General features: G+C 35.5%; 1 protein-coding gene across 3 annotated transcripts in view; it reads left to right on the top strand.

Annotated features, from left to right (window-relative positions):
• Positions 1–25597, top strand: part of SCYL2 (SCY1 like pseudokinase 2) — a 41359-nt gene extending 15762 nt beyond the window's left edge. For 2 of the 3 annotated variants that reach the window (XM_037388737.1, XM_037388739.1), the window contains 16 exons: positions 1329–1473; positions 2054–2203; positions 2820–3041; positions 3898–4014; positions 6235–6360; positions 7795–7971; positions 12124–12135; positions 12265–12387; positions 13640–13753; positions 14088–14220; positions 16039–16157; positions 16835–16935; positions 17688–17754; positions 17886–17975; positions 19079–19198; positions 19775–25597. In XM_037388737.1, the coding sequence (XP_037244634.1) occupies positions 1329–1473; positions 2054–2203; positions 2820–3041; positions 3898–4014; positions 6235–6360; positions 7795–7971; positions 12124–12135; positions 12265–12387; positions 13640–13753; positions 14088–14220; positions 16039–16157; positions 16835–16935; positions 17688–17754; positions 17886–17975; positions 19079–19198; positions 19775–20425 (2467 nt within the window). In that variant the 3' untranslated portion in view covers positions 20426–25597. The remainder of the gene's footprint in view (positions 1–1328; positions 1474–2053; positions 2204–2819; positions 3042–3897; positions 4015–6234; positions 6361–7794; positions 7972–12123; positions 12136–12264; positions 12388–13639; positions 13754–14087; positions 14221–16038; positions 16158–16834; positions 16936–17687; positions 17755–17885; positions 17976–19078; positions 19199–19774) is intronic. The other variant, XM_037388738.1, reaches the window with a different exon arrangement.
• The last annotated feature ends 945 nt before the right edge of the window (positions 25598–26542 follow it).

Raw genomic sequence — 26542 nt, 5'->3', positions numbered from 1 at the left:
TTAATAGAGACATGAAAGGGATGGTGTTAACAGAATGCTAGGGAGGAAACCAAGCAAAGAATTTCTGTCAGGTTGGCTGACACGATTCAATATATTTTAATTTTCAGTTGTTTTTCCTTCAGAAAGACCGTAGATGAAAATAAAATAAAATTAAAATCTGTATGAGTAATAAGAGGTTTTCATGTTTCATCAGCCTTACTTTACTTCAAAGAGCAAGCTTGTTAATTATTGAGATACATAATTACTGTGTGGTAGATTCATGCTGAGGGATCATGTCTTCTGTGATATTTTTGTGGAATGAACAAGAAGTTAGGCTTCTGTCGTCTTGCCTATAACTTTATATTCAAAAATATATCTTTATTACTGTTACTCAGTCTCACTTTTCTTTGTTCATACTGATGCAGTATTTAGTGTTCTCATGAATTACTCATCCTTAAACCAGGAGTGTATCCTACCATCCATATAATGCTTTCTTCAAGAAAACTTTAAAACAAGTAAGAAGTAAGGTGCAATGCCTGTTCAGAGCTTCCATCGCTGTGCAAACCAGTATGAAGAATGTGAAAAATGACAAATAAATAATGTGGATAATGTATAACAGTACATTGTTTTCAGGACTTTGAAATCGGAGATTGTAACACCGTGTTTCAAAATCAGTCCACTTTATGGGTGAAAGTTTGCTTCATCTGTGCTTTTCAATCACTGTTGACACAAAAATGCTTAAAAAAGACTTGTAGTTTTTCATGAAGATAAATAAATAATAGATAAAATAATGTAGAAAACAGTCACTTAGCATGCAAACTGCAGTTCATACAACTGTTTTTGTGTTTGCAGCTATTATTTTCTATTTATTTGCAAAGTAAAAGAATATTCAGGTGCTACCTTATGTTTTATTAATGTTGTATCAGATGGTTATCTGACCACATTAAGTATTGCTTCACTCAGGGACATGTCAGTTAGGCACAGCTAAAAGCCTGTTTTTACAAGTTTTGATAATAGTAAGAACTATTTCTTTGATATTCCTGGATCAGGGCAAGAAAAACATTGTTTTGTTAAAACTTTTTATGAAGCATTGTGTGCATCATTAGTGATGTATGTGAATGTTAGAAAATAAAATAACTTCTAATATTTTTTTGAGTACTTCAGATATTCATATATTTCTCTTCAGTATAGTATTACTTTTAAGAATTCCAAACTTGAAATATAACATGGTTTTAGGTAGCTTGGTGCTCTGGTAATGTGTAATACTATGTTTGTGTAGTTCTTTATTTGCAGTCAAGAGTTTTATTACATTTATTTACAAGAAATGTTATTATGTATTTCCTGTACAGGGATTGCTTGGCATTTTGTACAGAACCAGTCTGTGCAAGTTTAGCTAATGTTCTTGGCAGCTGGGACAACCTACCTTCTCCTTTACCATCTGACATTAAAGAATACAAACTTTATGATGTGGAGACCAAATATGGTTTGCTTCAGGTATGACATAGGTTGTCCGTATAATTTTCTTGTGCTTTTAGTATTAATGATTGTTTTATAAAGTTTGTAAACTGCTAAAGTTTTGTCTGTGTATAGTAAATCAGATAATTGGAAGTGAGAGTTGATAGTGCCCTGATCACTGTATAAGAGAGGATGAACCCTGGAGGCTCTTTTTGCATATTCTGATGTGGATAAAATGAAATCAAATGAATTTTTATTTTCCATATAAATATCTATGCTACAGCTGTCTCTCCCATATGTGAATCTTTTTTTTATCTTCTGTGAAGGAGCAGTAGCTCCCAGGTTTTATTTGGTGAATACGTTGGTCAACTTTGAAAAGCGTTATTATTCTTATGCTGTGATAGTTAATTGACATTAGTAATCTCATCTGCTGATTACCCATCTGTGTTGAATTTAATTCATACATAATTTTTAAGACATAGCCTAAAATAGTGGTGAAGAATTATTTCTTAGTTAACTTACCAGTTTAACCATGATAACAAGAACAGAATTTTTGTAAATGTATTATAGGATACTTGGGGTAATATTTAAACTGAAATGATGATTTTTTTATTACCAGGTTTCTGAAGGCTTGTCATTTTTGCATAGCAGTGTGAAAATGGTCCATGGAAATATTACTCCTGAAAATATAATTCTGAATAAGAGTGGAGCTTGGAAAATTATGGGCTTTGATTTTTGTGTCCAGTCAACAAATCCATCTGAACAGGAGGTAATAGATCTTCATAATCATTAAATTTCAAAATCAGATCTTTGTATGAAACCAGTTTCATGACCTTGCATTTCAGTACAGAATAATTTACTTAATATTCACCTCTATATTTTGTTGGCAGGAAGTCTGAACACTTTGGCACGTGTTAATAAATTGGCACAGGTCTGGATTGAAGTGCTGCCTTTGGTCATCACAGAAAAAAGGCACCTGAGTTGGCTCAGTGGAGTCCAAGTAGACTAATGATGGTTTCAGACAGAGTCTGAAGCCTGTGCCACTTCTGCTCACCTGCATGTGGGCTACCTAATTTAGTCTTTTGCATCCACTCAGTGCCTGGTTGCTGCCTCCTAAAATGAATTCCCATCAGAGCTCATGTTTGCTCTTAACAGTGTGCATTGATTTTACATTACACTTCCCAGCTCTAATATTCAGACTTAACTGCATCAGCTAATCGCTCTTAAGATATGGACACAGAATCTTAGCAGTTTTGTATTACTCCATTTCTGTTTCATTCAAAATGGATTTTGAGTGATTTATTATTTTTTGCGGCTTGAGTTTCTTTTTTAAAATGTTCTCTAAAAATCCCTAGTAAATGTACTTCCTTTTACTTCTCTTGTAGCCAAGGTTCCCTTGTAAGGAATGGGATCCAAACTTGCCATCCTTGTGTCTTCCAAATCCTGAATATCTGGCACCAGAATATATTCTCTCCGTGAGCTGTGAGACAGCCAGTGATATGTACTCTCTAGGAGCTGTTATGTATGCAGTGTTTAATAAAGGGAAACCAATTTTTGAGGTCAACAAGCAGGATATTTATAAAAGCTTTAGTAGACAGCTGGATCAGGTATTTATTCTATTTGTGGCTATTATTCATTGATTTTCATATTTGAAAAGTTAGTTTTAAAATAGGTTTAAATATTTAGAACACAATACCAGTGCTCCAACATAAACAATCTGATACCTTGCATGCTATCTTTATAAGAAAAAAGAATCTTAGCAAAATATGGAAAATAAAAATATGTGTAGAGAAGGTTACATGTGTTATCTTTATAAACTACAAATTTAATTTTTCGCTTGATTTCTCTGTAAACCTGTTGAATGCTGGTTTTGTGGAGTAAGTACTTTCTTTACCTGTTGGGTGAACAGTATTAAACGCAAGGCAGTGAGTGACCTATGATGCTGAAGGTGGCTGAGTTTAGAGTGATTTGATCATTTAACATTGCAATTGGTATCCACTTAACTATCAGCTATTTCACATTCTTTGTGGACTATGAATATTACCAGAACACAGTTACTTGGATCAGCTGCCATAAAGTATGTTCATATGCAAGTTTCCTTTCTCGTAACTTCTTTGGGTGCCCATTGCTTAACAGTGTGTACTGTGTTTTAATGTGTAGAGACAGTATCTCAGATGATAACATGTACCTGGCTTAAAATACTGGGGGTGTGTTCTCTGATAAACTGAACCCAACAAGAAGTTGGAAATAGGGGAGTGTGACCTGAAGTGGGTAGGCTGTTGGGAGACAGAAAGAAGATTATGAGGGTTCAGAAGCAATTGGGTTATGAAAGGGGAGAGGAGAGGGATATCAAAGGCGTGGGTAGAGAGACCATCAAGAGGACATAGTCCTGTTGTATATTGAAAATAGTTAAATGCAGGATTTTCTGACTTCATGGTGCGTGTGCTTAAATTACTTATGCAGCTGAGCCGTTTAAGCTCCAGTACTCTTCAGAATATACCAGAAGAGGTGCGTGAACATGTAAAGCTACTCCTAAATGTAGCTCCAGCAGTCAGACCAGACGCAGATCAAATGACTAAGGTCAGTTCATGGAAAATACAGCAGTCATAGGAAAGAGGGAAAAGTGTTGGACTTGTAGAAATAGTAGATCTATTTTAAAGTGTTTTCCTTTAGTTGAAATGTTAAATACTTTTTATCTGTTTTTGAAATAATGATGTTAGCTGATGCCAAAAGTTGTCCTTATGCTGACCTTTATTAATATGGAAGAAAAGGTTGCTGAGACAGAATTTAGAATGTTTCAATGCCACACTATTTTGTTGCTTTCCAATACAGCTGGAAGTATTTTCTGTGCTATGTTTTTATACAATTCAGTCTTTAAAACTGTATTGGAAGGATTTTAAAGCCATAAAATTTTAAAGGGCAATAAGCGTAAGGATTAACTGTTGGCTTATGATTTTTGGTGTATTCTTAAATATGCAGAAGAATAGCTTAAAATATATTCAGAGCTTACTTGCCGTAGTAAAGCAAAAATTAATTGCAAGTAGGATAATTTAAGTTTTAATTCGACAGACTCTTCCTCAGCTTTCCTATCTGAAAGTAGAACTTAAAAACATGATTCTTCCTTTGTCTTATACCCTATTTTCTCATGTATGATAACCTTTCAGGTTCCTGCTTACAGATTTGCTTAGCTAAACAATTTTCTTCTTTTCCTGTCATATAAAAATGTTGTATGCAGAGAGAGAAATCTTAATAATCTTGACAGTTGGAGGAAAATAGCGAGTGAAGAAGGGAGGGGGAACAGGTGGTGGTTCTGCCAACATATATGCTGAAACATGGGAAGTGAGGAAATTGGCAAATACTACTTGGGTATCAACTCACTTGTCTGAAGGACCAACAAACACATCTGTAAATGGTTGTATTAAGCAGTATGGTTTTATAAAGATGTTAAGCCTTTTTTTACCACATCTGTACTGCAGACTGAATTGTAGGGCAGGAATATTAGAGCTTCAGTTCTAAAAGCAGTTATGGCCAGCATGATGTGAGCTAAAATTGAGCTTGTCATGGGCAAGTTTACTTTGCTAGCTTTAACTAGTTTGTGTTAACCTGTGTAGGATTCCATGATCACATACATTTTGGTGTATGATCTAGAAGACAGGATTTAAGTCTGCAGTGCAATCTAGCTTGAATTCTTTGCTGATAGATTATTCTCTTCTATCTTGCCCTGCTCCAGTCTTTTCTGATTCTTTTTTTCTTTATTGCCGTACTCTTACTGGCTTCTTTTTCTGCCTTACAGCAGAGCTTCTTTAAAGGTTGTTATATTTTCTTTTATATTTTTTTTATTCTTTTATATATTTTCTTTTGCACAAATTTTTCAACCAAAACCTAGTGTCTAAATAGTCTTGAGAGACCATGCTTGGTCTTTTAACTGTTGCAAGCCCATGAGGTATAATATATCCCTCCCTAGCGGGAAGGAGGAATCTTACCCAGGCAAGTTTTTGAATGCAGAACTTTTCTTTCCAGTCTGTGTAGGTCTGGGATAGACACTCTTCTGTCTTTTTTGTTCATCTGCTAACTGAAAGCAGAATATATGGCGATGGATTTTTATATAAACACTCTTGTTATCATCACGCATTTTTATCTTTCATTAATGATGAAGCAGTTCAATCAGTATTAGTTTGATATACCATGGCTATAGATGAAACCCCCTGGTATTTTGCTGGTGCCATTTTTATAAGCCTGGTCTATATATATACATTGTTATAAAATTCTTAAGAAGGCCTATGCCCTCTTTGCTGAAGTAATATAAACATGGGAGAAACTATAGTGGACAGGTTGTCTGAACATTGGAGGGAAATGTATGTAATTACACATTTATTGCTTATAAATGCTTGTTGATACATTATAAGTTTCCAGAGGGGGGTAGCTAGGTCTGGATGGCCTAATAGGTAATGCTTTGTTGTAATATTAAATAGCATAATTATTCATAGGAGAAGTTTTAATCAAGGTTTTTACTTTTAATTCCTTTTTTGGTAAACAAAAAGTTAACTTAGATGCACATAACATGCATGATTTTCTTCAAAATGCTAGGAAAATTACATCTTAATAATCAACCTTTATTTGAGAATATTATACTACTTAGTATGTAAAAATGTACTTTTCTAATTGTTAGTTGCAGGCAAGTTATTGTAAAGGTTTACTGTAGTACACTGAAAAGGTAAATAGATGATTATATCTTGGAGTCTTTGTAACAGTTTCAATGTTGTCTCCCTCCAGATCACAAGCTTTTGATCTTATTTTTAGATACCATTCTTCGATGATGTAGGAGCAATGACACTTCAGTATTTTGATTCATTATTTCAAAGGGATAACCTTCAGAAATCACAGTTTTTTAAAGGGCTACCAAAGGTTCTGCCAAAGCTACCTAAGGTATGTCTGTATGATGTCTTGAAATAGTGAGTTAAAAAATATGTGAATATCTATTAACAGTGTGAATCCTGGAATGCTGGACTTTATGTGGCATTGTACCATAACAGACTGCCATGAGACTGTTAGAACATAGTAGAAGAGACGGGGAGATTAGAAAATAGTTGGTGTGGAAATACTCCTCAGCTATCAATAATTCTTTAAATAGAAGATGCCAAATTGTGCTATCAGTACATGTAAGGAACCATCTTTGCATGTCCTCTTGTAGTTCATCCCACTTTGAAAGGGAGTTGTCTTCTCTCCACTTGAAAAAGCTTTCCTTTTGTTTCCAGGTGCTATCATAGCTCTTTGAAGTCATCTTGCCACCTTTTCTCCCAATAAGATTGCTTCAAGTTTTTTTATAGCAAGGCAGTACCTTAACATTGGATGACGCAAAGCTGCCTTCCCTCAATAGACTAAGTGCTTTCTTGTGCTAGCAGTGCTCAGAAACCTGATCAGCAAATGTCTGTCAATACAGATTTTTTGTGTGTAGCGTTAGGCACTACATCTAGACTGACTCCTTTTCCTTTTGTGGTATTCTTTAATGTATGTAAAGCATAAAGCATATGTAATAGAAAAAAAGGGTTAGTTTAATACATAATAGAATAGCTGAGCTTCTCAACCATTGCATTAAATTTATTTTTAATCCTTTTTTTAATTACACAGTGCAAAATTCAGGCTTCATGTTTAATAGTGTCTTCTTTTTAATTTAGTAATTTTTTCCTTCGATCAGAAATCATCGATGCTTTGAATTTGGAAATAGATGGGATGTGTTTCACCTAACTTTAGACAGCCACTGATCGACCTAATCATCTTTAAGGCATTAATTTTTTTTTCTATCATGAAAGTATATTTTATGAGGGAAGGGAGTGTACCCTTGAACTGTGTATTTGTCTTTACTGAATTTAAAAGCACTTAAGGATGTCTGACTCTACAGTTAGACAATCACTGCATACTTATTTTGTCAGCAAAATCCAGTTTAGGAAATGTACCTGGAGTTTTATGGGATTATGTGTTTGGTTAGTGAGTAATGGGGTACTGAAAAAATGATTAATTTTTTGGGGTGCTAGGGTCTTTTTTTAAGAAAGCATGTAGAATGACGTATTCATAATTCATCTATGTGGCTGAAGCTTGTATTTTCTGTACAGCTAATTGGGTTTTGTTCACCTTCATAGTTGTTATAGTCTCCAGTTACGTTTCGAGTGCAAGAAAAGTAAGCAAAGTAGCACAGTGTGAATTAGCTAAAGTATATGGTGAAAATGAGAGTTCAAAACTGAAAGTTATCTGCCTGCTTTTTTACAAGTATCAGGTTAGTACGAAAGCTGTTGAGCTGTCACAATGGTAACTTACTGCAATGCAGTACAATGTGATGCATGCTTGGTTTTGTTTTTCTTTTAGCGTGTTATAATTCAGCGAATTTTGCCTTGCTTGACTTCTGAATTTGTGAATCCTGATATGGTACCCTTTGTATTGCCTAACGTTCTCCTAATTGCTGAAGAATGCACCAAAGAAGAATATATCAGGCTCATTCTGCCTGATCTTGGTCCTGTTTTTAAGCAGCAAGAACCAATCCAGGTATGTTAATATTCAGATTACAGTTTTTCTCTTTGGTGTGGTTGGTTTTTTTTTTTCCCCTGAAAAATTACTATTTGTTCTATTTCCCTTTTCCAGCTCACACAGATTGCCCAGCCTGTCATGTAGTTGTCCAGGCAGTCAGTCTTGATTCATATGAAATAGATTTTTTCCAGGAAATTCACAAAGCCTCTACCCCTGCTTCTTTAGATGGGTTTTCTGAGGGAATATTTGCATTTATAGATGAGTTTAGATTAGCAAAAAAGAAAACACTTAATTTATCACTCAATTCTTATTTTTGGTTGGTTGTAGAAGATAAATTTATAACTATTTGATCACTCATGTAGGCAATCTGAGAAGGGTGGTACAGTAAAATATTTACATATGTTCTACCAGTAGCTGAACCTATGATTTTTTTTTTCTTGTATCCAGATTGCTGACACTGGGATCACAAGGTGGAAAAGTTATAATTTTGACACTCTGAAGTGCTTCTCATTGCTGATAATAAAATAGTGTTTATTTGAGGGCTGTGCATGAATATTTGAAATTTTTATCATTTTATTTGACAAACATATTGTCTAAATAAAATACACCTTTTCTGTTTTTTACATGTGTAAAAGTAGTAAGACATTATCATTACTGCAAAGGAAAAAACACATCCTTTTGTCAACGCTACGTGCATGATGATCCCTGAGAATTCTGTGACAAAGTTAGGCATTGTGCCTCCACAGATAAGACAGCTACGCATTTGTTCTAGTTCAACTTATTTTATTGCTGGATGCTGTTACTTCTCTGCAGAGCACTTAAGGGGCAAGATAAATGTAGGAGTGCGAAAGTAGACCTGAGTTTCAGAAAACAAGATCAGAGAACTTGCATACTGGGGAAGGGGGAAAGGGGACAAATATTTAACTGAAAGTACCTCAGAAAATTAGAACTACTTAATGCCATTTACCTTTGGTATACTGAGGCTTTATGTTAGCTTTGTTGTTGTCTTGAAAAAATTAAACATCTAACCAACTGAAAGCCAGTGAATACCTTATTTGTGCTGTTTCATCATAAAAGGTAACATTGTGTTTTTCTAACTTTAATACCAGACTTGTGAGATAGTCCTCACTGCAAAAGGTTTGTCTCAAAGTTGCATCTGGAGCATAATGTGCACAAAAGCTGGTTTATTTCTTGAGAAATTAGAGGAGCAAAATACAGACTTGGGGTCATAAAGAGTGAGCTTTGCCAAGCTTTTCTGTAGCTTTCTAGATACTATGTATTACATTCTTATGTTGACATTTTTAATGCACACTAAGTACTAGATAGCTCATTCCACTATTACTTCTAGGGTCTTACTAGTATAGCAAAGTTTAAGTAATCTAGGACAGGTTTTCGAAGTTAATATACCAGGAATTGCGGAAAAAAATGCAAAGGTTCAAAATGCCAGAGGACAGAATTCCAGATCTGACCCTCCTTGCGCTAGGCAACAATGTGTATTTGTATCACACAGAGAGGGGTGGACAGGGAAGGTGCTAGTGTTTCTTCCAAATGCTCTCTCAAGATGTTTTAGATTTATATGAGGGGCCTGTTCCTTAGCTTTCATAGGATACTCGAGTTGGGAAGCTGCTGTAATTCAGTATGAAGAAATTGTTATCCAGTGTTCACAACGTCTTTGTGTGAGGGGATTTATAGTATGAGAATGGAATATTTAGTTAAACTACTCATTCATATCATCCTATTGGAGTTAGCATGGAGTAGCAGGTGTGCTGTTGTCATGGTTCACCCCAGGCAGCTGGATACCACGAAGCCGCTTGCGCACTTCCCTCGACCCCCACACCCCTGACCCCTTGCCAGCGGGATGGGGAGGAGAATCAGGGAAAAAAGTAAAACTTGTGGGCTAAGACCAATTTATGAATTGAAATAAAATATAGTAATAGTAACAGTAACAATAGTAATAGTAATGAAACGGAGAGAGGAGAGAGTAATAAAACTCAAAGGGGAAAAAAACCCCAAATGCACAATGCAATTGCTTAGCATCTGCTGACCACTGCCCAGCCAGTCCCCATGTAGCGATTAGCCAGCCCCAGCCAACTCCCCCCCAGTTTATATGCTGGGCATGATGTTCTATGGTATGGACTAGCCCTTTGGCTAGTTCCCATCAGTTGTCCTGGCTGTGCTCCCTCCCAGCTTCCTGTGCACCTGGTCACTGGCAGAGTGTGGGAAACTGGGAAAGTCCTTTATTTAGAGTAAGCACTACTTAGCAACAACTAAACATCCATGTGTTATCAGCATTATTCTTATACTCTATCCAAAACACAGTGCTGTACCAGCTACTATGAAGAAAATTAATGCTATCCCAGCTGAAACCAGGGCAGCTGTAAATTAACATCCTGGCTTAGTCTGATATAACTTCCCAGTGTAGACAAATCCTTAATTTATATCTAGGGGAATCCATAGAGAGTTAGCATATGATGTGCTGTAAATTAATTTTCTAATTCAGTACGCCAAAGTGTACCCTGAAAAGTACTGGGCTCTGTGTTAATGAATGAAACACTTTAGCATTATCGTTTAGAGTGCCGTCGCTGCTGCTTATTAGATGATATGTGTGAATCTGTGACTGTAACATCTTAGTTTCTATTTAAATAGATTTAAAGTATCAAATATGACCCTAAAAAGCCAAAACTAAAAAGGGTTTATTGGAACAGTGTGAACTACATTCTAGTTAGACAGGTAGATACCAAAACCAATTCAGCTTTGTGTTACCTTAATTGAAAAGCATTGACAGCCAGTGGAAAACAGTAGAAATACTTCTGTGGAATCTAAATGACTGTGTAGTACAATGTTTAACTTAAAAGCAGTCTGTTGTATGTTCAAACATCTGGTTCTTATTTTAAAGGAGCTTTACTAGTTGTTAAGTCAGGTTTCATTCATGCCCTTTTCAAATTTGCAAAACAAATCTAATGATCCTTCTCCAAAACTGTTATGTTTAACTAACATAGAAACTGTCATGCCACAGTATTACATGGTTGCTAGACAAGAGAACAGTGTTATGAGCGGGTGTAGGTTTCAAAAATCCAAGTTTAGGACAAATAAAATTCTTTATTGAAGAATAATTATAAAATCTAACTTTAAAACTGATTTGGTCAATCTCACCCTAATCTTCCCAAATTTGGGGATATTGCATCAGAATCAATGTTCACAGAATGAATGAATCTGTGTGTGTATGTGTACAGTTTAGGTACTTGTAAATATGCTATAAGAAAACACATTAACAACGGTTTAAAATATTTTATTTTTCTTCCCTGTAAAGGAAAGCAAATGAAAGGGGGAGACTTGTAATGTGGTCTTGGTACACTTGTATTTCTACACTTTGATGCTTCTGTTTATTTGGCATACAAGCACTGATTGCTATGTATTTTTAGGCTTAAAAATTGAAATCTTTCCCTCCTATGAAATATTTGGCCCTTTATTATTATTGCGATAGCATTCACCACGGTTTATCAATCTAGCCTAACCTGTTCTTGAGAAGGAGTCTAGATATCAATGGATAGTCAGTGTCACCTGTAGGAAGTTGTCTGACCTATCAAGACAGTGTCATGAGTTGTTACATAGCTCGCTCTGTTGGAGACTGAGCCTGCATGAGTAATTTGGAATAGCAGCTAACTTTTAGATGGCTAAGCCTGAGCAAGGTGAATCCCACTGTGTAAATATGTTATTCTAGTGTTGCTTTTTAGGTTAACATGATATGATTTTTTTTTGTTTGGGATTTTTCATTTTATGATACACAATTCCCATGTGAAATAGAATAAAATTATTTTGTGTGCATATAGTAGCTATAATATTCTTTTCATTGTATCCCTGTTTTGATTCTAGATACAGAGGGATTACAGCTTTTATCTGTGGAGGTATGGTCAAATGCTCTGAGGACAGCATTTGAGCCATAGGTTTTTGAAAGTTTAGATTTTTCAATAGTGATGCATGTATAAAGATTTTCTGTGGGTGAATTTTAAAAAAAGACCATGTTGTAAATAGAAACAGGAATTCCTTACCCATTATGATTTCTTATTTCAGAAGGATTAGTCTAGAACATGCATATTTTGTTTGATTTGTATTTGCTGTTTTTAAAATTCAATAATATGTCAAAGTGTTTTTTGTCTTCCATGCCTTCAGGCAAGCAACATGGTAAGTGATCACATTTAATGAGTTATAAGAAAACTTCTGAAGTTCTTATGATATGATACAACACACTTTAACTTATAATTAATGTTTCTGGAGGTAAAACTTCTGACTGTTGAATTGTACTTCTAATAGATCTTGTTGATCTTCCTGCAAAAAATGGACTTGCTTCTAACCAAAACTCCACCAGATGAAATAAAGAACAGTGTTTTACCAATGGTTTATAGAGCCTTGGAAGCACCTTCAATTCAGATCCAGGTATAGTAATTGCAGCCTTTACTTAAAACTTTTTTTCTCTTTTCTTTAAGGTGCTATGCCAACTTTTTCTATACTCATATGTTTGTTTACTTGAAAAAAATTATAAAGCTGTGTAATGTTCCTGAGTGTTGAAACAGATGAATGTTTTAACAAAGAAAATTTGTTTTAGTAAAATAAAATTTGGTTCCCTTATTTTCCAGAGACTAACTGTTTGGCTGTTGTTCTCATGCTTTTATCCCAAATTCTTACTAGCCACCATAGAAAAGTAGAATGTGCATTTATACTACATTGCCTGTGCAGCAGAAACTATGAAACTATGTGGGCATGCATGCCTTACCAATCACTGAGGGGTAGCTTACTCTGAGGTTCTGCTGGTAAGAATATGTGCTGACAGTTACCTTGGAAGGCCTAATTTGCTGTAAAATCATATTAATATACCTTCTGGTGACATTTTTATGGATCTATATTTTAATTTTTCTCTTTGTGCTTTCTCTACCTTTCTAAGGTTTGGGTGGTTTTTTTCTTTAAATCATTCTTCTATGGGAATTAACTTCCAGTTACCCAAAGGCAGTCAGGAATGGGAGGGGGAGATAAATTATTAAGGATTTGGATAATCCAGTGTGACTTTTACCTTTGCAAAACCTTTGCAATATTATGGAGAAGGGTTTTGGTTTCTAATTATCTGGTGTGAGGTTTTTTCCTGCATCATTAATTTGGTTTTCAGGTATTTACTTGCAACATATACTTAATATGTCTCTTATTTTTTGAGATTGAGCTGAAATCGGTGTGGTTTTTTTCTCTGTTGCTTTTGTATGTTTAATCTTGAATACGCTCTTTTATCTCTCAGCTTATCATTGTGCTGCTGCAGTGTTGGTAGTACTTATTCAGGTTTGCTTGACTTATACAGGAAAATGTTACAGTTTGATGTAATAAAAGTTATATATAAAGGTGTTCTGTGAAAATGCAAGGTATTCTTGCTGTCCAAATACTTTATTAGAAATTTGTGAATACTCTTTCTGAAATCCATTTCCAAGCTTCTATATATATATCATGATGCTTTATTATTCTAGCTGGTTTTACATGAGTCTGATAGGTTGTCAGCTTAGTTGAACATAATATTTCCTTAGTATTTCTGTAAAAGGAAGGCTTAAAAAGACATTTTAAACTAATGTTGATCTTGAGTAATATAATACTAATTTTGTAATAAACATGCATGTTTCTTTTTGAACTTATGGGGAATTTTTTTTTATAGGAGCTTTGCCTAAACATAATTCCCACGTTTGCCAATTTAATAGATTACCCATCAATGAAAAACTCATTAATTCCAAGAATTAAAAATGCATGTTTGCAAACTTCTTCTCTTGCTGTAAGTATCCTAATAATTTTATCTCCTCAGAATGTTACCTTTATTTATGTTTGCTTTCTGTTTTGTCTTTAAAGAAAAGCCCATCAATGTGCTCTGATTTCTTCTTGAGACTTTTTTTTACCCTTTACAAATATAAAAGCACCATTTAATTTTTTAGTCTAACAGCATTTAAAGTTGTTAACAGCTTATTCTGTTTAATAATATTTTGAAATTGTTGAATTGTGTTCCGTTGTAGTTTTAGTAGCACCTGCTTTCTTCTAAGTGTAAGTTTTGTACGTTTTTTTTGTTCTTAGGCAAAAATATGGTAAAGTTTAATTCTTATGATACTTCACAGGTCCGAGTAAACTCACTAGTGTGTTTAGGCAAGATTTTGGAGTACTTGGATAAATGGTTTGTGCTTGATGATATTTTACCTTTTCTACAACAAATTCCATCCAAGGAACCTGCAGTGCTAATGGGAATTTTAGGTAATTAATGCTTTTAACTTTCTCCTCTTTTTTGCTTTGATGTTGCAGATCTGAGAGCTTTCTGTGTTATCATTGATAACGTTTACATAGTGTATTGCTCAAATGACTATTAAAAACTTCTTGTTTCTGGTTCTTCAGTATGCCCCTGTTCAGTTACCTTATGTATTGCTGGTACTTCTGAACACTAGTACCTATATTTGTGGTCTTCAAGACCCAGTGTAGTTCTGACTGCTCATTGCAGTTCTTGGGCTGTGACACTTTCATAGTCTGTATGGTCCACACAACCAGAGAGGCTGTTTTCCTCAGAAGAGTATATGATCTGTCGTCTTTTCAGATACTGAGCACCTTGCTGGAGACTTTAAGGTGTTATGTTGCCTTCTCTTACCACTCTTGCATGTCAGATGCTATAAATGGTTGTCTACAAATCTATTGCTCTTCACTGCAGGTTTTGTTAGACTCATTTTGTTGGACATGTAAACAAACATGGCTGCCTTTGCACTGAAATGGAGCGTAGTCTGGGTGAGGTTTCACAAAACAGCTAAAAATGCCTAATGGCTTGTTACTTCTGGGAGGGGAGGCCTTACTCGCAGTTGTGCTTTCCTAGTGCCACTCAGGTGCTCGCCTAACTCAGGGTGTGTGATTTCAATAACTTGAATGGGCTCAAGGAGACCAGGTGACCAGAGCCACTGCCAAGAAACAGAGGTGCCTGCATGGCCGTCTGGAAGACACTGACCCTTTCTCTTACTGACGCTGAAGCAGTAGACAGAAGGCATTTGTAACAGTTGAGCTGTACCAGCAACAGCCTTCATTAAGCATTGTAATAGTATGTGATGGCAGCATTATTTTGATTTGCTTAAAATCAGTGAGAAGGCATCTGTCGGTACCGATCTAAAGCTGCCTGTTTCCCTTAATCCTTACAGCTTTGATTTGTATTTGCTGACTGAGAATGAGGGATAGTGTCTTTTACATTAGTTGCATTACTCCAGAATTCTACTCGGATACAGTGGATAAGTGAACCCTAGTTTGGAAATGATTGGCTGAAATCAATTTTATATACTCAGGCTCTCCTTTTTTCTGGAATCATAATACCTTCCATCTTGTATGTGGTATCCTCTTTGGCCAGCTGACAGCTCTGTTCTAATACTAACCATAGAAAGTAAGGAAAGTCTCTTTTTCCTTTATGCTACTATGTTCAGTGTCTGCCACCAGAGGTGGACTATTTCAGCAGAGGAACCTTCCTGTTAGAAACACTATAGAACTTGTAGGCTTAACACTGGAATCCTCATGCCTGTCAGTATTCTTTTTCAGTGGCTTTAGAACAGATAAAGACTGCATGATTTCTGATCCTATGTGTAGCACAGACCCAAACTTCTAGGTAAGAGTCTTTGTAAAATGCAGTCAGAGAGCAGTGTGATAGTTAATCCTAGGCACTTCAATGTGCCAGGAGAGAGAGAACTACCCTTAGTTTCTCAGTGGCACTTTGTCAGTTTGTGGTAACTCAGTTGCTCGTGGTCTGTTCCAAGATGCATATTCTCAGATCACTGACCAGAACAATACATTGACTAATACCAGGTTTCATAGCTGCCAAGTGTTACTTTGGACTTGCGCTTGTTCTGAACTGTAGCAAAGCCTCTTACTATAATATGTTTGTGCTGTGGATGAGTACTTAGCTGTTACGACTGTCTTGCTCATGGTTGTCCCTTATTGCACACAGTGCTGGTGTACATTCAGATGATCAATACATATTTGAGCAAGCTACTGGGAGTTTGTTCACATTGTTTACTAAACAATTTTTGCTATTTTGATGTTGTATGCCAGGTATTTACAAATGTACATTTACTCATAAGAAGTTGGGAATTACCAAAGAACAACTTGCAGGAAAAGTATTACCCCATCTGATTCCTCTTAGTATTGAGAACAATCTTAATCTCAATCAGGTAGGAACATGACTGTTTTGCATGCTTTTTCTTCATAATTGGCAGAGAATAAATTTAAACTGTTGTCAGAGAAAAAGTCACACATTGCTGTATGTCTGTTGTAAAAACAAACAAAACAAAAAAAACCTTCCAGTATTACTGTATTTGCATGTTTAATGCTTGTTATTTTTCAGTAGATTTAACTGAACTGGTATAAAGTTTCAAAATGTATACTGTCACCTTCCAAATATCCTGCAAAAGCAGTTAGCTACTAACATAATTACAATTCAAATTAAAAGCTAAAGTACAATCTTAATGTTTCTTCCCTTTGTTTGTAAATATTGCAGGTAATGTAGAATTGCAGCCATGTTGCTATGAAATAGTAGGAAATGGAATACCTAATAGGTTTTGGTTTTTTTTAAATGAATCTGGTAATATTAATCTCTGTGGGTTTTTTGTCTGCATTGCCCCACTTTTTGTTTTTCTTTAGACATACGTATTTTTCACTGTTTCAGTATACACTCTTCTCGGTTTTGGGTATCTAATGCAAGTTAGTGAAGGTGGATTATAAATTATTTTAAAATCGGCAGTTTATCTGGCATTGTATAATGTAAGTTTTTTGAGGTATTACCTTTAAGTTACATGTGTCTGAATTCCATCACTGCAAAATCCAAATTTCTTGTATATTTCTTTTTCAGTTCAATTCTTTTATTTGTGTGATAAAAGATATGCTTAATAGATTGGAGGCAGAGCATAAAACAAAACTTGAGCAACTTCATGTCATGCAAGAGCAACAGAAGTAAGTGTTTATTTTTGTATTAGATAAGGAACAAGTGAGCAGAGATAAATGTCAGTTAGCTTTTAGCAAATGTGAGAAAACTCTAGCCATAACAATAAAAAAAAATCTAGGTAATTCTTAGTTCAGCAGTCAAGAATTTCCTCAGATGAGCACAGTTGTCAGAAGATTTATAAGTCCTAGAGTGGTAATAATGTTGTGATGTTAGTGGCTTTATAGAGTAAAATCTTTTGCTTTTATACAGTTCAGTCACACTTTATTCTTTTAGAGTCAGTAATTTTTAATTCATTAAACATAAAAGTTCATACTGGGCTCCATTAGAACAGTTTATGTCTTGCTTTCTATATGTTAAGTTGCTTTTCTGTAATTGCTGAGAAATAAACCATGCTGAAGAAACATAAACATTGCAGCCTTTTAGAAGGCTGTGATATTTGAAGATGTGGAGGGCTGTTTTATGGAGTCTGATACAAGCTGATATTTCTGAGACAAATTAAATTGGGCTACCTAAAGTCTGTGTCACCTTGTTCAAAAGGAGGAGCTAAGACCATGTGAAATAATCATTGGGAAACCTTTACAATTTAGAATATTATAATTTTGCAGTCTCCTACAGGCATTCTATAAAAATGGCAGTGCTTTCATAATGCAATTTTTTGTTATTGTTTAAATGCAGAAAAATAATCTGCACTGCTGAATTAGTGTTGTGGATGTGACTGCAAAGTTATCTTTTAATAATATTTATACTCTGCACTATTTAGATCTTTGGATATAGCTAACCAAATGAGTGTGTCTGAGGAGGCAAGATCTAGTAGTACAGGTAATCAGGTAAGTGACAGTATTTTATTGCATTACTTACATACAGAAATCTCAAATTTAAAATTACTTAGTCAATATTTATGTTACGTTAAGTTACAGCATTTCAAATAACTACATTTTCTTTCTTTGAACTTAAACAGATTGACAAGGTATTTAATACTAGTGGAACTGATCTTCTAACTAGTGGATCTGATAGTAAAGAGAATGAGATGTCATCAAAACAGAAAAAGGTGTGTTTTACTTTGTTTTGGGATTCTGTTGCATCCATGTGTTTAATACAAGGCTGATACAATTGCATAAAAAGAGTATGTGAACGTATTTATCGTATTTAAAGCTTTAAAAGAAAAACTAACTACTTTTGTATAGCACAGCACTGTATATAATCACATATGAAGGTCCACTGAAAAATTTTCAAATCATTTCCTTGAATTTCTGTGAAAGCTTTTCCTTGAAAATAGCTTTGTACAAAGTAGGCAGCAGTTAGGATTATAAATTTTTGGTCACTTTGTTTCTCCTTAATTATAGATTTCAATGAAACTGAAACTTCAGCAGTGGATTTCGATAGGAAAATGGAAATGGGCAACTGTTATAAAATTGCAGAGATGAAGATAAAATGTAGAATTTCATGTAGTTAGCAGACTTAAGATTTACTATGTAATTCAAAGTTATAGTGAAAATGAATATACAGATAAATACAAGAAGCAAAGAAGAACCATGACATGACAGAATATTAAACATAAGCATAAATATTGTGAAATTCTTTTCATGATACTAATTATGTAAATGGTTCCCCAGGATCTCTACATTTTACCATTTCCATTTCTAGTTATCTGAACCCTCTTGCTAATTTTAGACTGTGGGGGAATGATTTCATGATTTTATCCTTCATCATTAAAAAAAGTAGAGTTTAAATCCTGAAAAACCTCTTAAGCAATAGTAAAATAAAATTCCCTTTCCAGCTCCATGGTCAGTTGCAGTTCTGTATCAAGTGCCAGTTGGTAACCATATAAAACCAAAAACTGTGAAGAACACTTTTTCTTATGCCCAGCATTAAGAACAGTACGCTAAAATGGTTTTGTTGTGATACCTCTTTATTTAAGATCTGCCCATATTTCTCATTATGCTACTTCTAATATTGTAGTTATTTAAGTACTTTTTAGCAATATAATTAATATTATAATAGATTTTGTGCTCATCCATTTCTGTTTTGTATAAATAATATATATTGTTCTACCACATATTATTGAAATGACAGGGCTGTGCATGAAATAAAAATACCAATGTAAGAATAACCATTCTGTGCAACTTAGTATCAGTACTTACTCTTTTAAAGGCATCACTTACACTTGAAGAGAAGCAAAAGTTAGCTAAAGAGCAAGAGCAGGCGCAAAAACTGAAAAGTCAGCAACCTCTTAAGCCACAAGCAACTGCAATAACACCTCCCGTGAAGCAGGTGAGAAAGAACACTGGAGCTGTGATGCTTTTTTCTTTCAAGTGCTATATGCATTTAGCATTTTTTTTCCTCCTGTGAGTCACCCTTGTTTTCACTAGTGGTACGATGGCACAGCTGGGAAAACTATAATAAATATTTATCTGCCTTCCATTTGTATTGTTAGCAATATTTCCCACTTTTTAAATTTCAGGAGATTCCAAAAGTATTATTATTGGAAGGCCATTATTCTAGAAGAAGGGAAGAACACACACTGGAAAAGGTTTTGCTCTGAAGAGTTTATTAACTAAATATATAAAGGGGAAGGGGGTATAGAAATGGGTATGTAAGCAAGTGGTTATGGTAGTACTTCATGTATAGTCTTAGTTGTCAAATTAAAGTTGTATAGCAATCAGCTCTAAGTAGCAAAGAACAAAAATAACCTATTTCTCTTGTGTATAATTACATTTCGTGTCCAGTTCCATGCAGTAAATTCCAGTTTCTGAAAAATGAATGCCACTTCTGCAGGAACAATGATAAAGACTGTTGCTAGAGTGTTATACAGAAAAAGTATTTAATTTCATTTTATCTATTTTGCAGACAAGAGACTTGACAGATACCTTGATAGATAACATGTCATCTTTGACTAGCCATTCTATCAACAAAGCTAAAGTTGCATCTTCAAACAGCTTCTCTTCTGTCCCTTCTATGGGTGTTGGCATGGGATTTTCATCAGCTGTTGACAACACAAAGAGAAATATAACAAACGGACTAAATACTAATATGGGTTTTCAGACTGCTGGATTCAGTATGGGAGCCGGTCCCCCCACTCAGAATTTCTTCAGTGGTCCAAGTGCAGCAGGAACAACCAAGATGAACATTGTACCAACTGCCAATATGCCAAATTACAGTCCTATGAATGCTGCGTCTGCAATCTGTCCACTGACACAACAAAACAGACCCCCAGATATGTCTCCTTTAGATAACCTTTTTGGTCCTCAGAAACCCAAAGTTAGCATGAAACAGTTGGCTCAACAGAAATCAAGCCAGTGGGTTAATCAGTTTGTACCCCCACAAGGGTCCCCAAATGCAAGCAGTTCAGCCTTGGGGCCTCAGATGAACATGATAGGACAGCCTGGCTTTGGTATACAGGGTAATCCTTTCTTTGCTCCTCAGAACTTTGCACAGCCAGCAAACACAATGGCAAACAGCAGCTCAGCTAGTAATGACTTAAAAGATCTTTTTGGGTAAAATGTTTTGTTTTGTTTTCTTCTTTCAAAGATTGATGAAATTTGGATCATGGGTAAGCTGATTAACATCTTTTTTTGATTAGTAAAAGCATGACTTGGGGAAACTTTCAACCCAGCACAGTGAAGACTTTTGCACTGGAAAAAAGACTGATATTGATTGCATTCACCTGGTACTGCAGTGGAATTGCATTAAGTGCAAAGTCATCTTACGTGCTAAAGATTTCCTGTCTCTTTACCGAACATCAGAGCGCTGAAGGTAGGATGCACATATTCAGATGAAAAGGAACAAGTTAAGTATTTCACAATTATTCAGAAGTGTGATCAATCAACTCCTATGAAATTTCCTACAAAATTTTGTTTAAGTTCATTAAAAATCCTTAGGGGGTAATGCTAGTGAATGCAACCCTGCAGCCCAGTCCTTTCAGTATCTGCTAAATTCTTATTGGTGATTTGTGTTGCCTGAATTTGGTGCAAACTGTCATTTTCCCCTCAAAAATTTTGATAGCCATGTTACATAGAAAGATCTCTAACTGGTAACTGTGTAAGGGGCTAAGAAAAGAAAATAATTTTACTTTCTTCTTTTATAAGATAGTTAGCATCAATGTGACAGTGAACTACAACAAGATTCAGGAGGCATAAGAAATTGTTTTAAAATTTTCTGCAAGTTTTGGACAGAGTGAGAACACTGCTCAAATGGTCATGCTGGTTTTACAACCTCTTTCATAATGCCAGATCCCTGTTACCAGCCCCATAGCAAAAGCAACATACCACTTTAAGATTTTAAAATACATGTGGTGACTTGATCGCATTTATTATATATTTCAGTGTTTTGGCTAATTTGATACTGCTTCTAACAGTATCTATCTAACAGGTGTGGAAAAAAGATTGTGAGTAGTTACGGAACCTCCTAAAAAGAATGTTTTCTGTAAAATTCACATTGACTGCCCCAGCTGTGTAACCAAACAATTCTGTGTAACTAATCACACACTGTTTAGTTACACAGAAATATCTTTAATTACTTTATAGTTTTTGGCTCCATTGAGAAGATAGAAAAGGATTTCCTCATACGAGTTGCACATAGTTGTGTGAAAAAGCAAACTGCCGTAAATTGCCTTGACTGGAATAAACTGTTTCATTTGAATTTTGTTTTAACTCGGGTCCTCGTGAAGGATAAATTAGTATGAAGTGAGTTCTTAAATGTGGATTTGTAAGCTCTAGAATATATGGTAAATACACAGGTATTTCAGGTCCTTTTTATTGTATTACTTCAAATTTAATAAAGCTCTCCAGAAATCCAAACAGTAGTTTCTTCTACTTCCCGGAAGGTGTATGTTCAGCTTGCCCATGATAGAATCTCTACTCTGTCAGATACTACTGTTGGTTTTAACTTTTTCTTTCCTAGGAATTTCAGGAGCTTTCTTACATAATATTTTGAAGACTATAGCTGGCTATTTTGAAAAGGAAAGAACTAGTCACCTTTTTTATGGAAAGCCTACATGCTTTATTTTTCAAAGCCTTTCACTGAAGAAATTGTTCTTTCATTTGCTGCTTAAGAAACCAAAGGGCCTTATGCTGTAAATGTGACTTGTATTTTGTTATATTTCCACAGTTCTAAGCGGTAATAGCGTTAAGCATATTTCTTGAATAACTGTTTATGTATTATAGCTGCTGCCTTAGTCCTACCATTTTAAAATACCTGGGACCAGTGAAGTTGTGGTTTAGAAAACAATACCTAACACATTGTGATGCTTATGTACTATTAATATTCATGGTAAGCATTGTAGGTTATGTTTAAGGTATCTGTGTACACATAAGTACAGTACTAGAACTGTTAAACTTATGAAGTTAATATACAGTTACTAGTACTCTATACACTCAATCACACTTATGTCTTATGTGAACTTTTGAAAGCTGCGTTTCGTTAGGGTAACTTAAGGCAAGCCTTTGAAGAATTACTTGAATCTGTATTCCTCTAAATTATTTGGAAAATAAGTTTATATTAAAAAATAACATATTTTAGGACTCTACAATGTATTAAATTAATATATTCATGGTGAAGGCAGTCTTAAATGTCAGTGTCCTGATCTGGGGTTTCAGTCATTGATCCCCCTGGACTGGGGGCTTTTCAGAACTGGATTTTAATTTAACCTACTGGAGGGAGAATTAAGTGAAATAAATTGATCTGATTTTATATACTAGACCTCCTAAACTGTGGGGTTTGGGGTATGTGCTTTTGGCATGGGCTATCTGATAATACAATGCATTTAGTAAGAACAAAGTAAAAAAAATCCTACTAGTTCAAATCAAGAGAGGCTCTTCTATGCAGTGGTAATGTTATGGAATAAGATCTTTATCTGGCTCAAGTAATATGATTTTTTTCCTATTTATATTTCAGAATATCATTTTGGTTTCATTTGCTGCAATTGTTGTTCCTCTATTCTGGTCATTCTAAAAAGGAAAACTGAAAAGGGTGCTTACAAAAGTTATAACAAAATTTTCCAGTTATTGAAAAATAGAAAAGCAAAAATAAGTTAAAATGAGAGGGTTGAATCCCTCTTCCTTGTCAATGCTTCCTACTTCATGTGTCAGGAAACAGGGTGTTTGTGAAGTTCTCTAATACTTCCTTCTTAACTTAAAGGAAGGAGGAGTTGCAAGAGGTAAGTCACCAAGGCCATTTGTCACTTGGCTCCTGCTACAGTAGTTTTTCTTTAGGAAGCTTGTCCAGTTGATCTCTCCACTTACAAGTCGTCATTCTGAGGCCCTGCAAGAGGCTGGAAGACTCAGGCTGTGGCCAGAGGGAATACCATTGTTTGAGAGCAACAGTTGTACTTTGCATCCAAGTTGTTGTTTGGGAAAGAGTAAAAGGAAGGGACATTGTTACAAGAGTGAGCATTCCAGCTGTCTTCTGTTTCTGGTCTTGGATGGAAAGCTGTGTTAGCATCTAGCTTGGCCTGAAGCAGAGGGACTGTCTAGCCCTAATGCAAAACAAAATGGAAAACACAGGTTTGAAATTGGTATCTGATTAAGAAATTGCAATTTCTGTTACTGAAAAAGTAACCTGATATAAGTTCTTTTTACAATACCTTGAACAATACTGTAAATTACACACGATTTCTGCCCTTTGTATTCAACCTAATTTAAAGATAGAAAAGAGGAAGCCTGGCAGATTATATCATCACCTTACAGTTTCCACTCTGTGCAACCACTGTAAGCAGCTCTTCGTTCCGCTGTGGAAGTTAGAACAGGGTCTGGGCTGAACTGCCCAGCCCACCTGGTTTACTTATATTCATTACTAAAGGAGAGGAAAAGGTAAGGGAGTAAGTCCCTATTTTTTAATTGATTTTTATTTATTGTATTTACTACAAAAAGGAGGAAAGAAGTGGAAATAGCTGCACATCTCAAGTATAAGCATCAGTTATGCTTTTACTGCTCTGGTGTATGCTAAAGGAACGTGACTGCACCCAAGACAGCAGCATTTTCCATATTAGAACTGTTGATTCCATTTGGTTTGAGAGAAATAGGGAATGAAATGGCACTAGTGGCATTTCAAGGGTGGAGGAGGGAGCAGATTTGCTGTTCCTTTTCATCACACAAGTGTTGCGAATAAGGCACAGAACAGCCTGTGGAACCTGCTTGTGCAGGACAGGAGTACCAGAGTGAGTCTGTTGAAAGGTAAAGGATTCCACCAGTTATCTGGGAACTAGGAAGAGAAATTTTATGAGGAACATGGGTGGAATACCCTAGTTTGTTTTAATGAAGATACTGTGTCTTCTTCTCTCCGTGGTGATGTGAATTAGAAATGTGGGAAAGTTGGGGCCTTACAGGTCTGTACAGATGCTGAATACCCCAAGTAAAAGGATGAATTTTTTGATGTATAGGTGCACAACATTTCAAGCCTTATTATTTAAAACATTCCTCTTCTGTTGAGTTTTGTCTTTTTATCAACAGCTGTTTCACATTTATATGAAACAAATACCCCAATGGCCTTTTAAAGTAAGAAAAATGTGTGTTAATTTTTGTATTATAACCCCTGTTACAATGTTATGTATATCTCTAGATGGGTAAGTGAGTGTGTGTATAGATCATAGGATTTTAGATTTTTCAGTTCAATTGCACCAAAAGAGCAAAGATTAAGTGAGAAGGTAGAATTGAATCAAATTCCACAAGGCTTCCATACAGGCTAAGAATTATATGATGCTTTTGTTATCTATTACAAATTTACATGCTTAGTCTGCTTCTGTCATCTACATGACATGAGCAGAAAAGGAAAGTTTTTAAACCATAAGTTTATGAACACTGGATCTCTCATTGCAGGTGAAGTTTTTGGACTTTAGAGTGAGCTTTGTTTATTGATTAGGAGTTTTTTATTGTGGGTGGGTGGGATATCACTGATTTGTGCCATTTCCAATGAAAGAAATATAGGAAGGGGGAGTACAGAAATAATACCCTGTTGTATATGTGATGCTTTTTGGTCTTTGTTAAGAGATATGCTGCATTTTATATACTCATTGTGAACTTTTACTCTGAAATAGCTGCGAGGAAACCTATCTGGAGAATTTCAGTTGAGTTAGCTGATTTTCAAGTGAGGTCCTGCCTTGTACCTTACTTTCCATTAGGTTTTTTTACCGCTTCACAAGGAAATTACACAAGGCAGTAAAACCTTGGATTCATACACCAGATCCTCTTGCCTTCCAGGCCTCACACTTCTATCAACAGAATAATTAAACCCCTGAAGTTGTATTGTCTTTAAGTTCTCTGAAACAATCCTAACTGCTGTACAGATTTCTGAGATGAAGTTGTAAATCAAAACGTGTTATAGTGAACTCAGGCCTTGTGCAAAGTATTTAATACTTGTCTATTTGTCTAATCGTACAGTCTCTGTACTAGTGGCAGTTTTATGTTTTATTGTAAAACATTCAGATTCTCATGAGATTATAGAGTGATGTTACTGTAGTGTCAGCTGTGATTCATAAATAGAACTGTCATAGCATGGCATTAGTGTGTATCAGATTTATTGGACAGCTCTTCAAAAACGAATTTATTCTTGTATCAACTTTTAGATCAGTTATTTCAAAAACATGTAAAAGGTACAGTAACAGTTTTGAGAAATTCATATCACTTTGTACTCTGAATGAGGTTGCCTATGGAAATAAATGAACTTTTCATATTTTCACGTTGGAAGATCTTTTTATTTAACATTTCCGTAAAAGTAACTAATAGTAACTTATGTGGAAACCTTTCTCACTGTATATTTTGTCTGAAATACATTTTATCCCATGTAATTTTGAGTTCCATTTCTTAGAATGGTTGATGTCCAGACATATGTAAAATGTGGTCAAGTATGGCCTTCATGCAAAGAATAAAAGTCCTGGGGAAAAACTGATGCGCTAGATGTCCCATAAATTAGCATTTACTTTTCCTGAAAGCACACTAAGCCCATGTCAGAATCTGGGGTTTTGATGCCACATAGGGATCAGTTTGCGTTTTCACCGCTTGTTTACCCAGAGACCAGCCCTTTCTCTAAACCTGGGTTTCAAGATACTGTTTTGTCAGGCTTAGTTTGCAGCACTCTGAAGGAAGCTAGTTCTTTGCTTTTTGCATGGTATAAATTGATGAAGTATGAGACACCTGAGATCTGATCTGCTTAGAAGCAGTATTGTCTGCCAGAGATTGTATGGGAGGAGAGTAAAAGAAGAAAGAAGTGGATTAGGTGGAAATGGAAAGGTAGCATCAGGTGGCTCCAATTCCCTCTTCGTTTTCATTTGCTGAGGATGACAGCATCCTTGTACCTCCCCAGCTGTATCCATCAAGGCAATACAGCCTTGTTATGTGCCAGCTTTCAGTCAATTGTAGCAGAAGAGAGGGAACTTTGGGTAAGGTGGAGACATACTTAATGGCGCCCTGCTGAGAAAATGCCTGCCTCAAGTCGCTCAGCAGCTCAGCAGCTCGCAGTCCTGATCTTACCTGAATGTTCTTTAGTATGGTGATGTTCTCTTTGTCCCTTCTGTTTCTGGAGTTTGGTAGGATCCGTAATTGTCACCTGTTCTTTAAGCAGGAAAGTCTCAAGTGCTGAAATCCAGGTGTTCTGTGTAGGTTTGCTGGGGCTTAAAATTGACAG

The sequence above is a fragment of the Falco rusticolus genome, chromosome 5 (genome assembly GCF_015220075.1).
Source record: "Falco rusticolus isolate bFalRus1 chromosome 5, bFalRus1.pri, whole genome shotgun sequence".
Classification (NCBI taxonomy): Eukaryota; Metazoa; Chordata; class Aves; order Falconiformes; family Falconidae; genus Falco; species Falco rusticolus.
The sequence above is the reverse complement of the archived record's forward strand: the minus strand, read 5'-3'. Positions and strand labels throughout refer to the sequence as shown.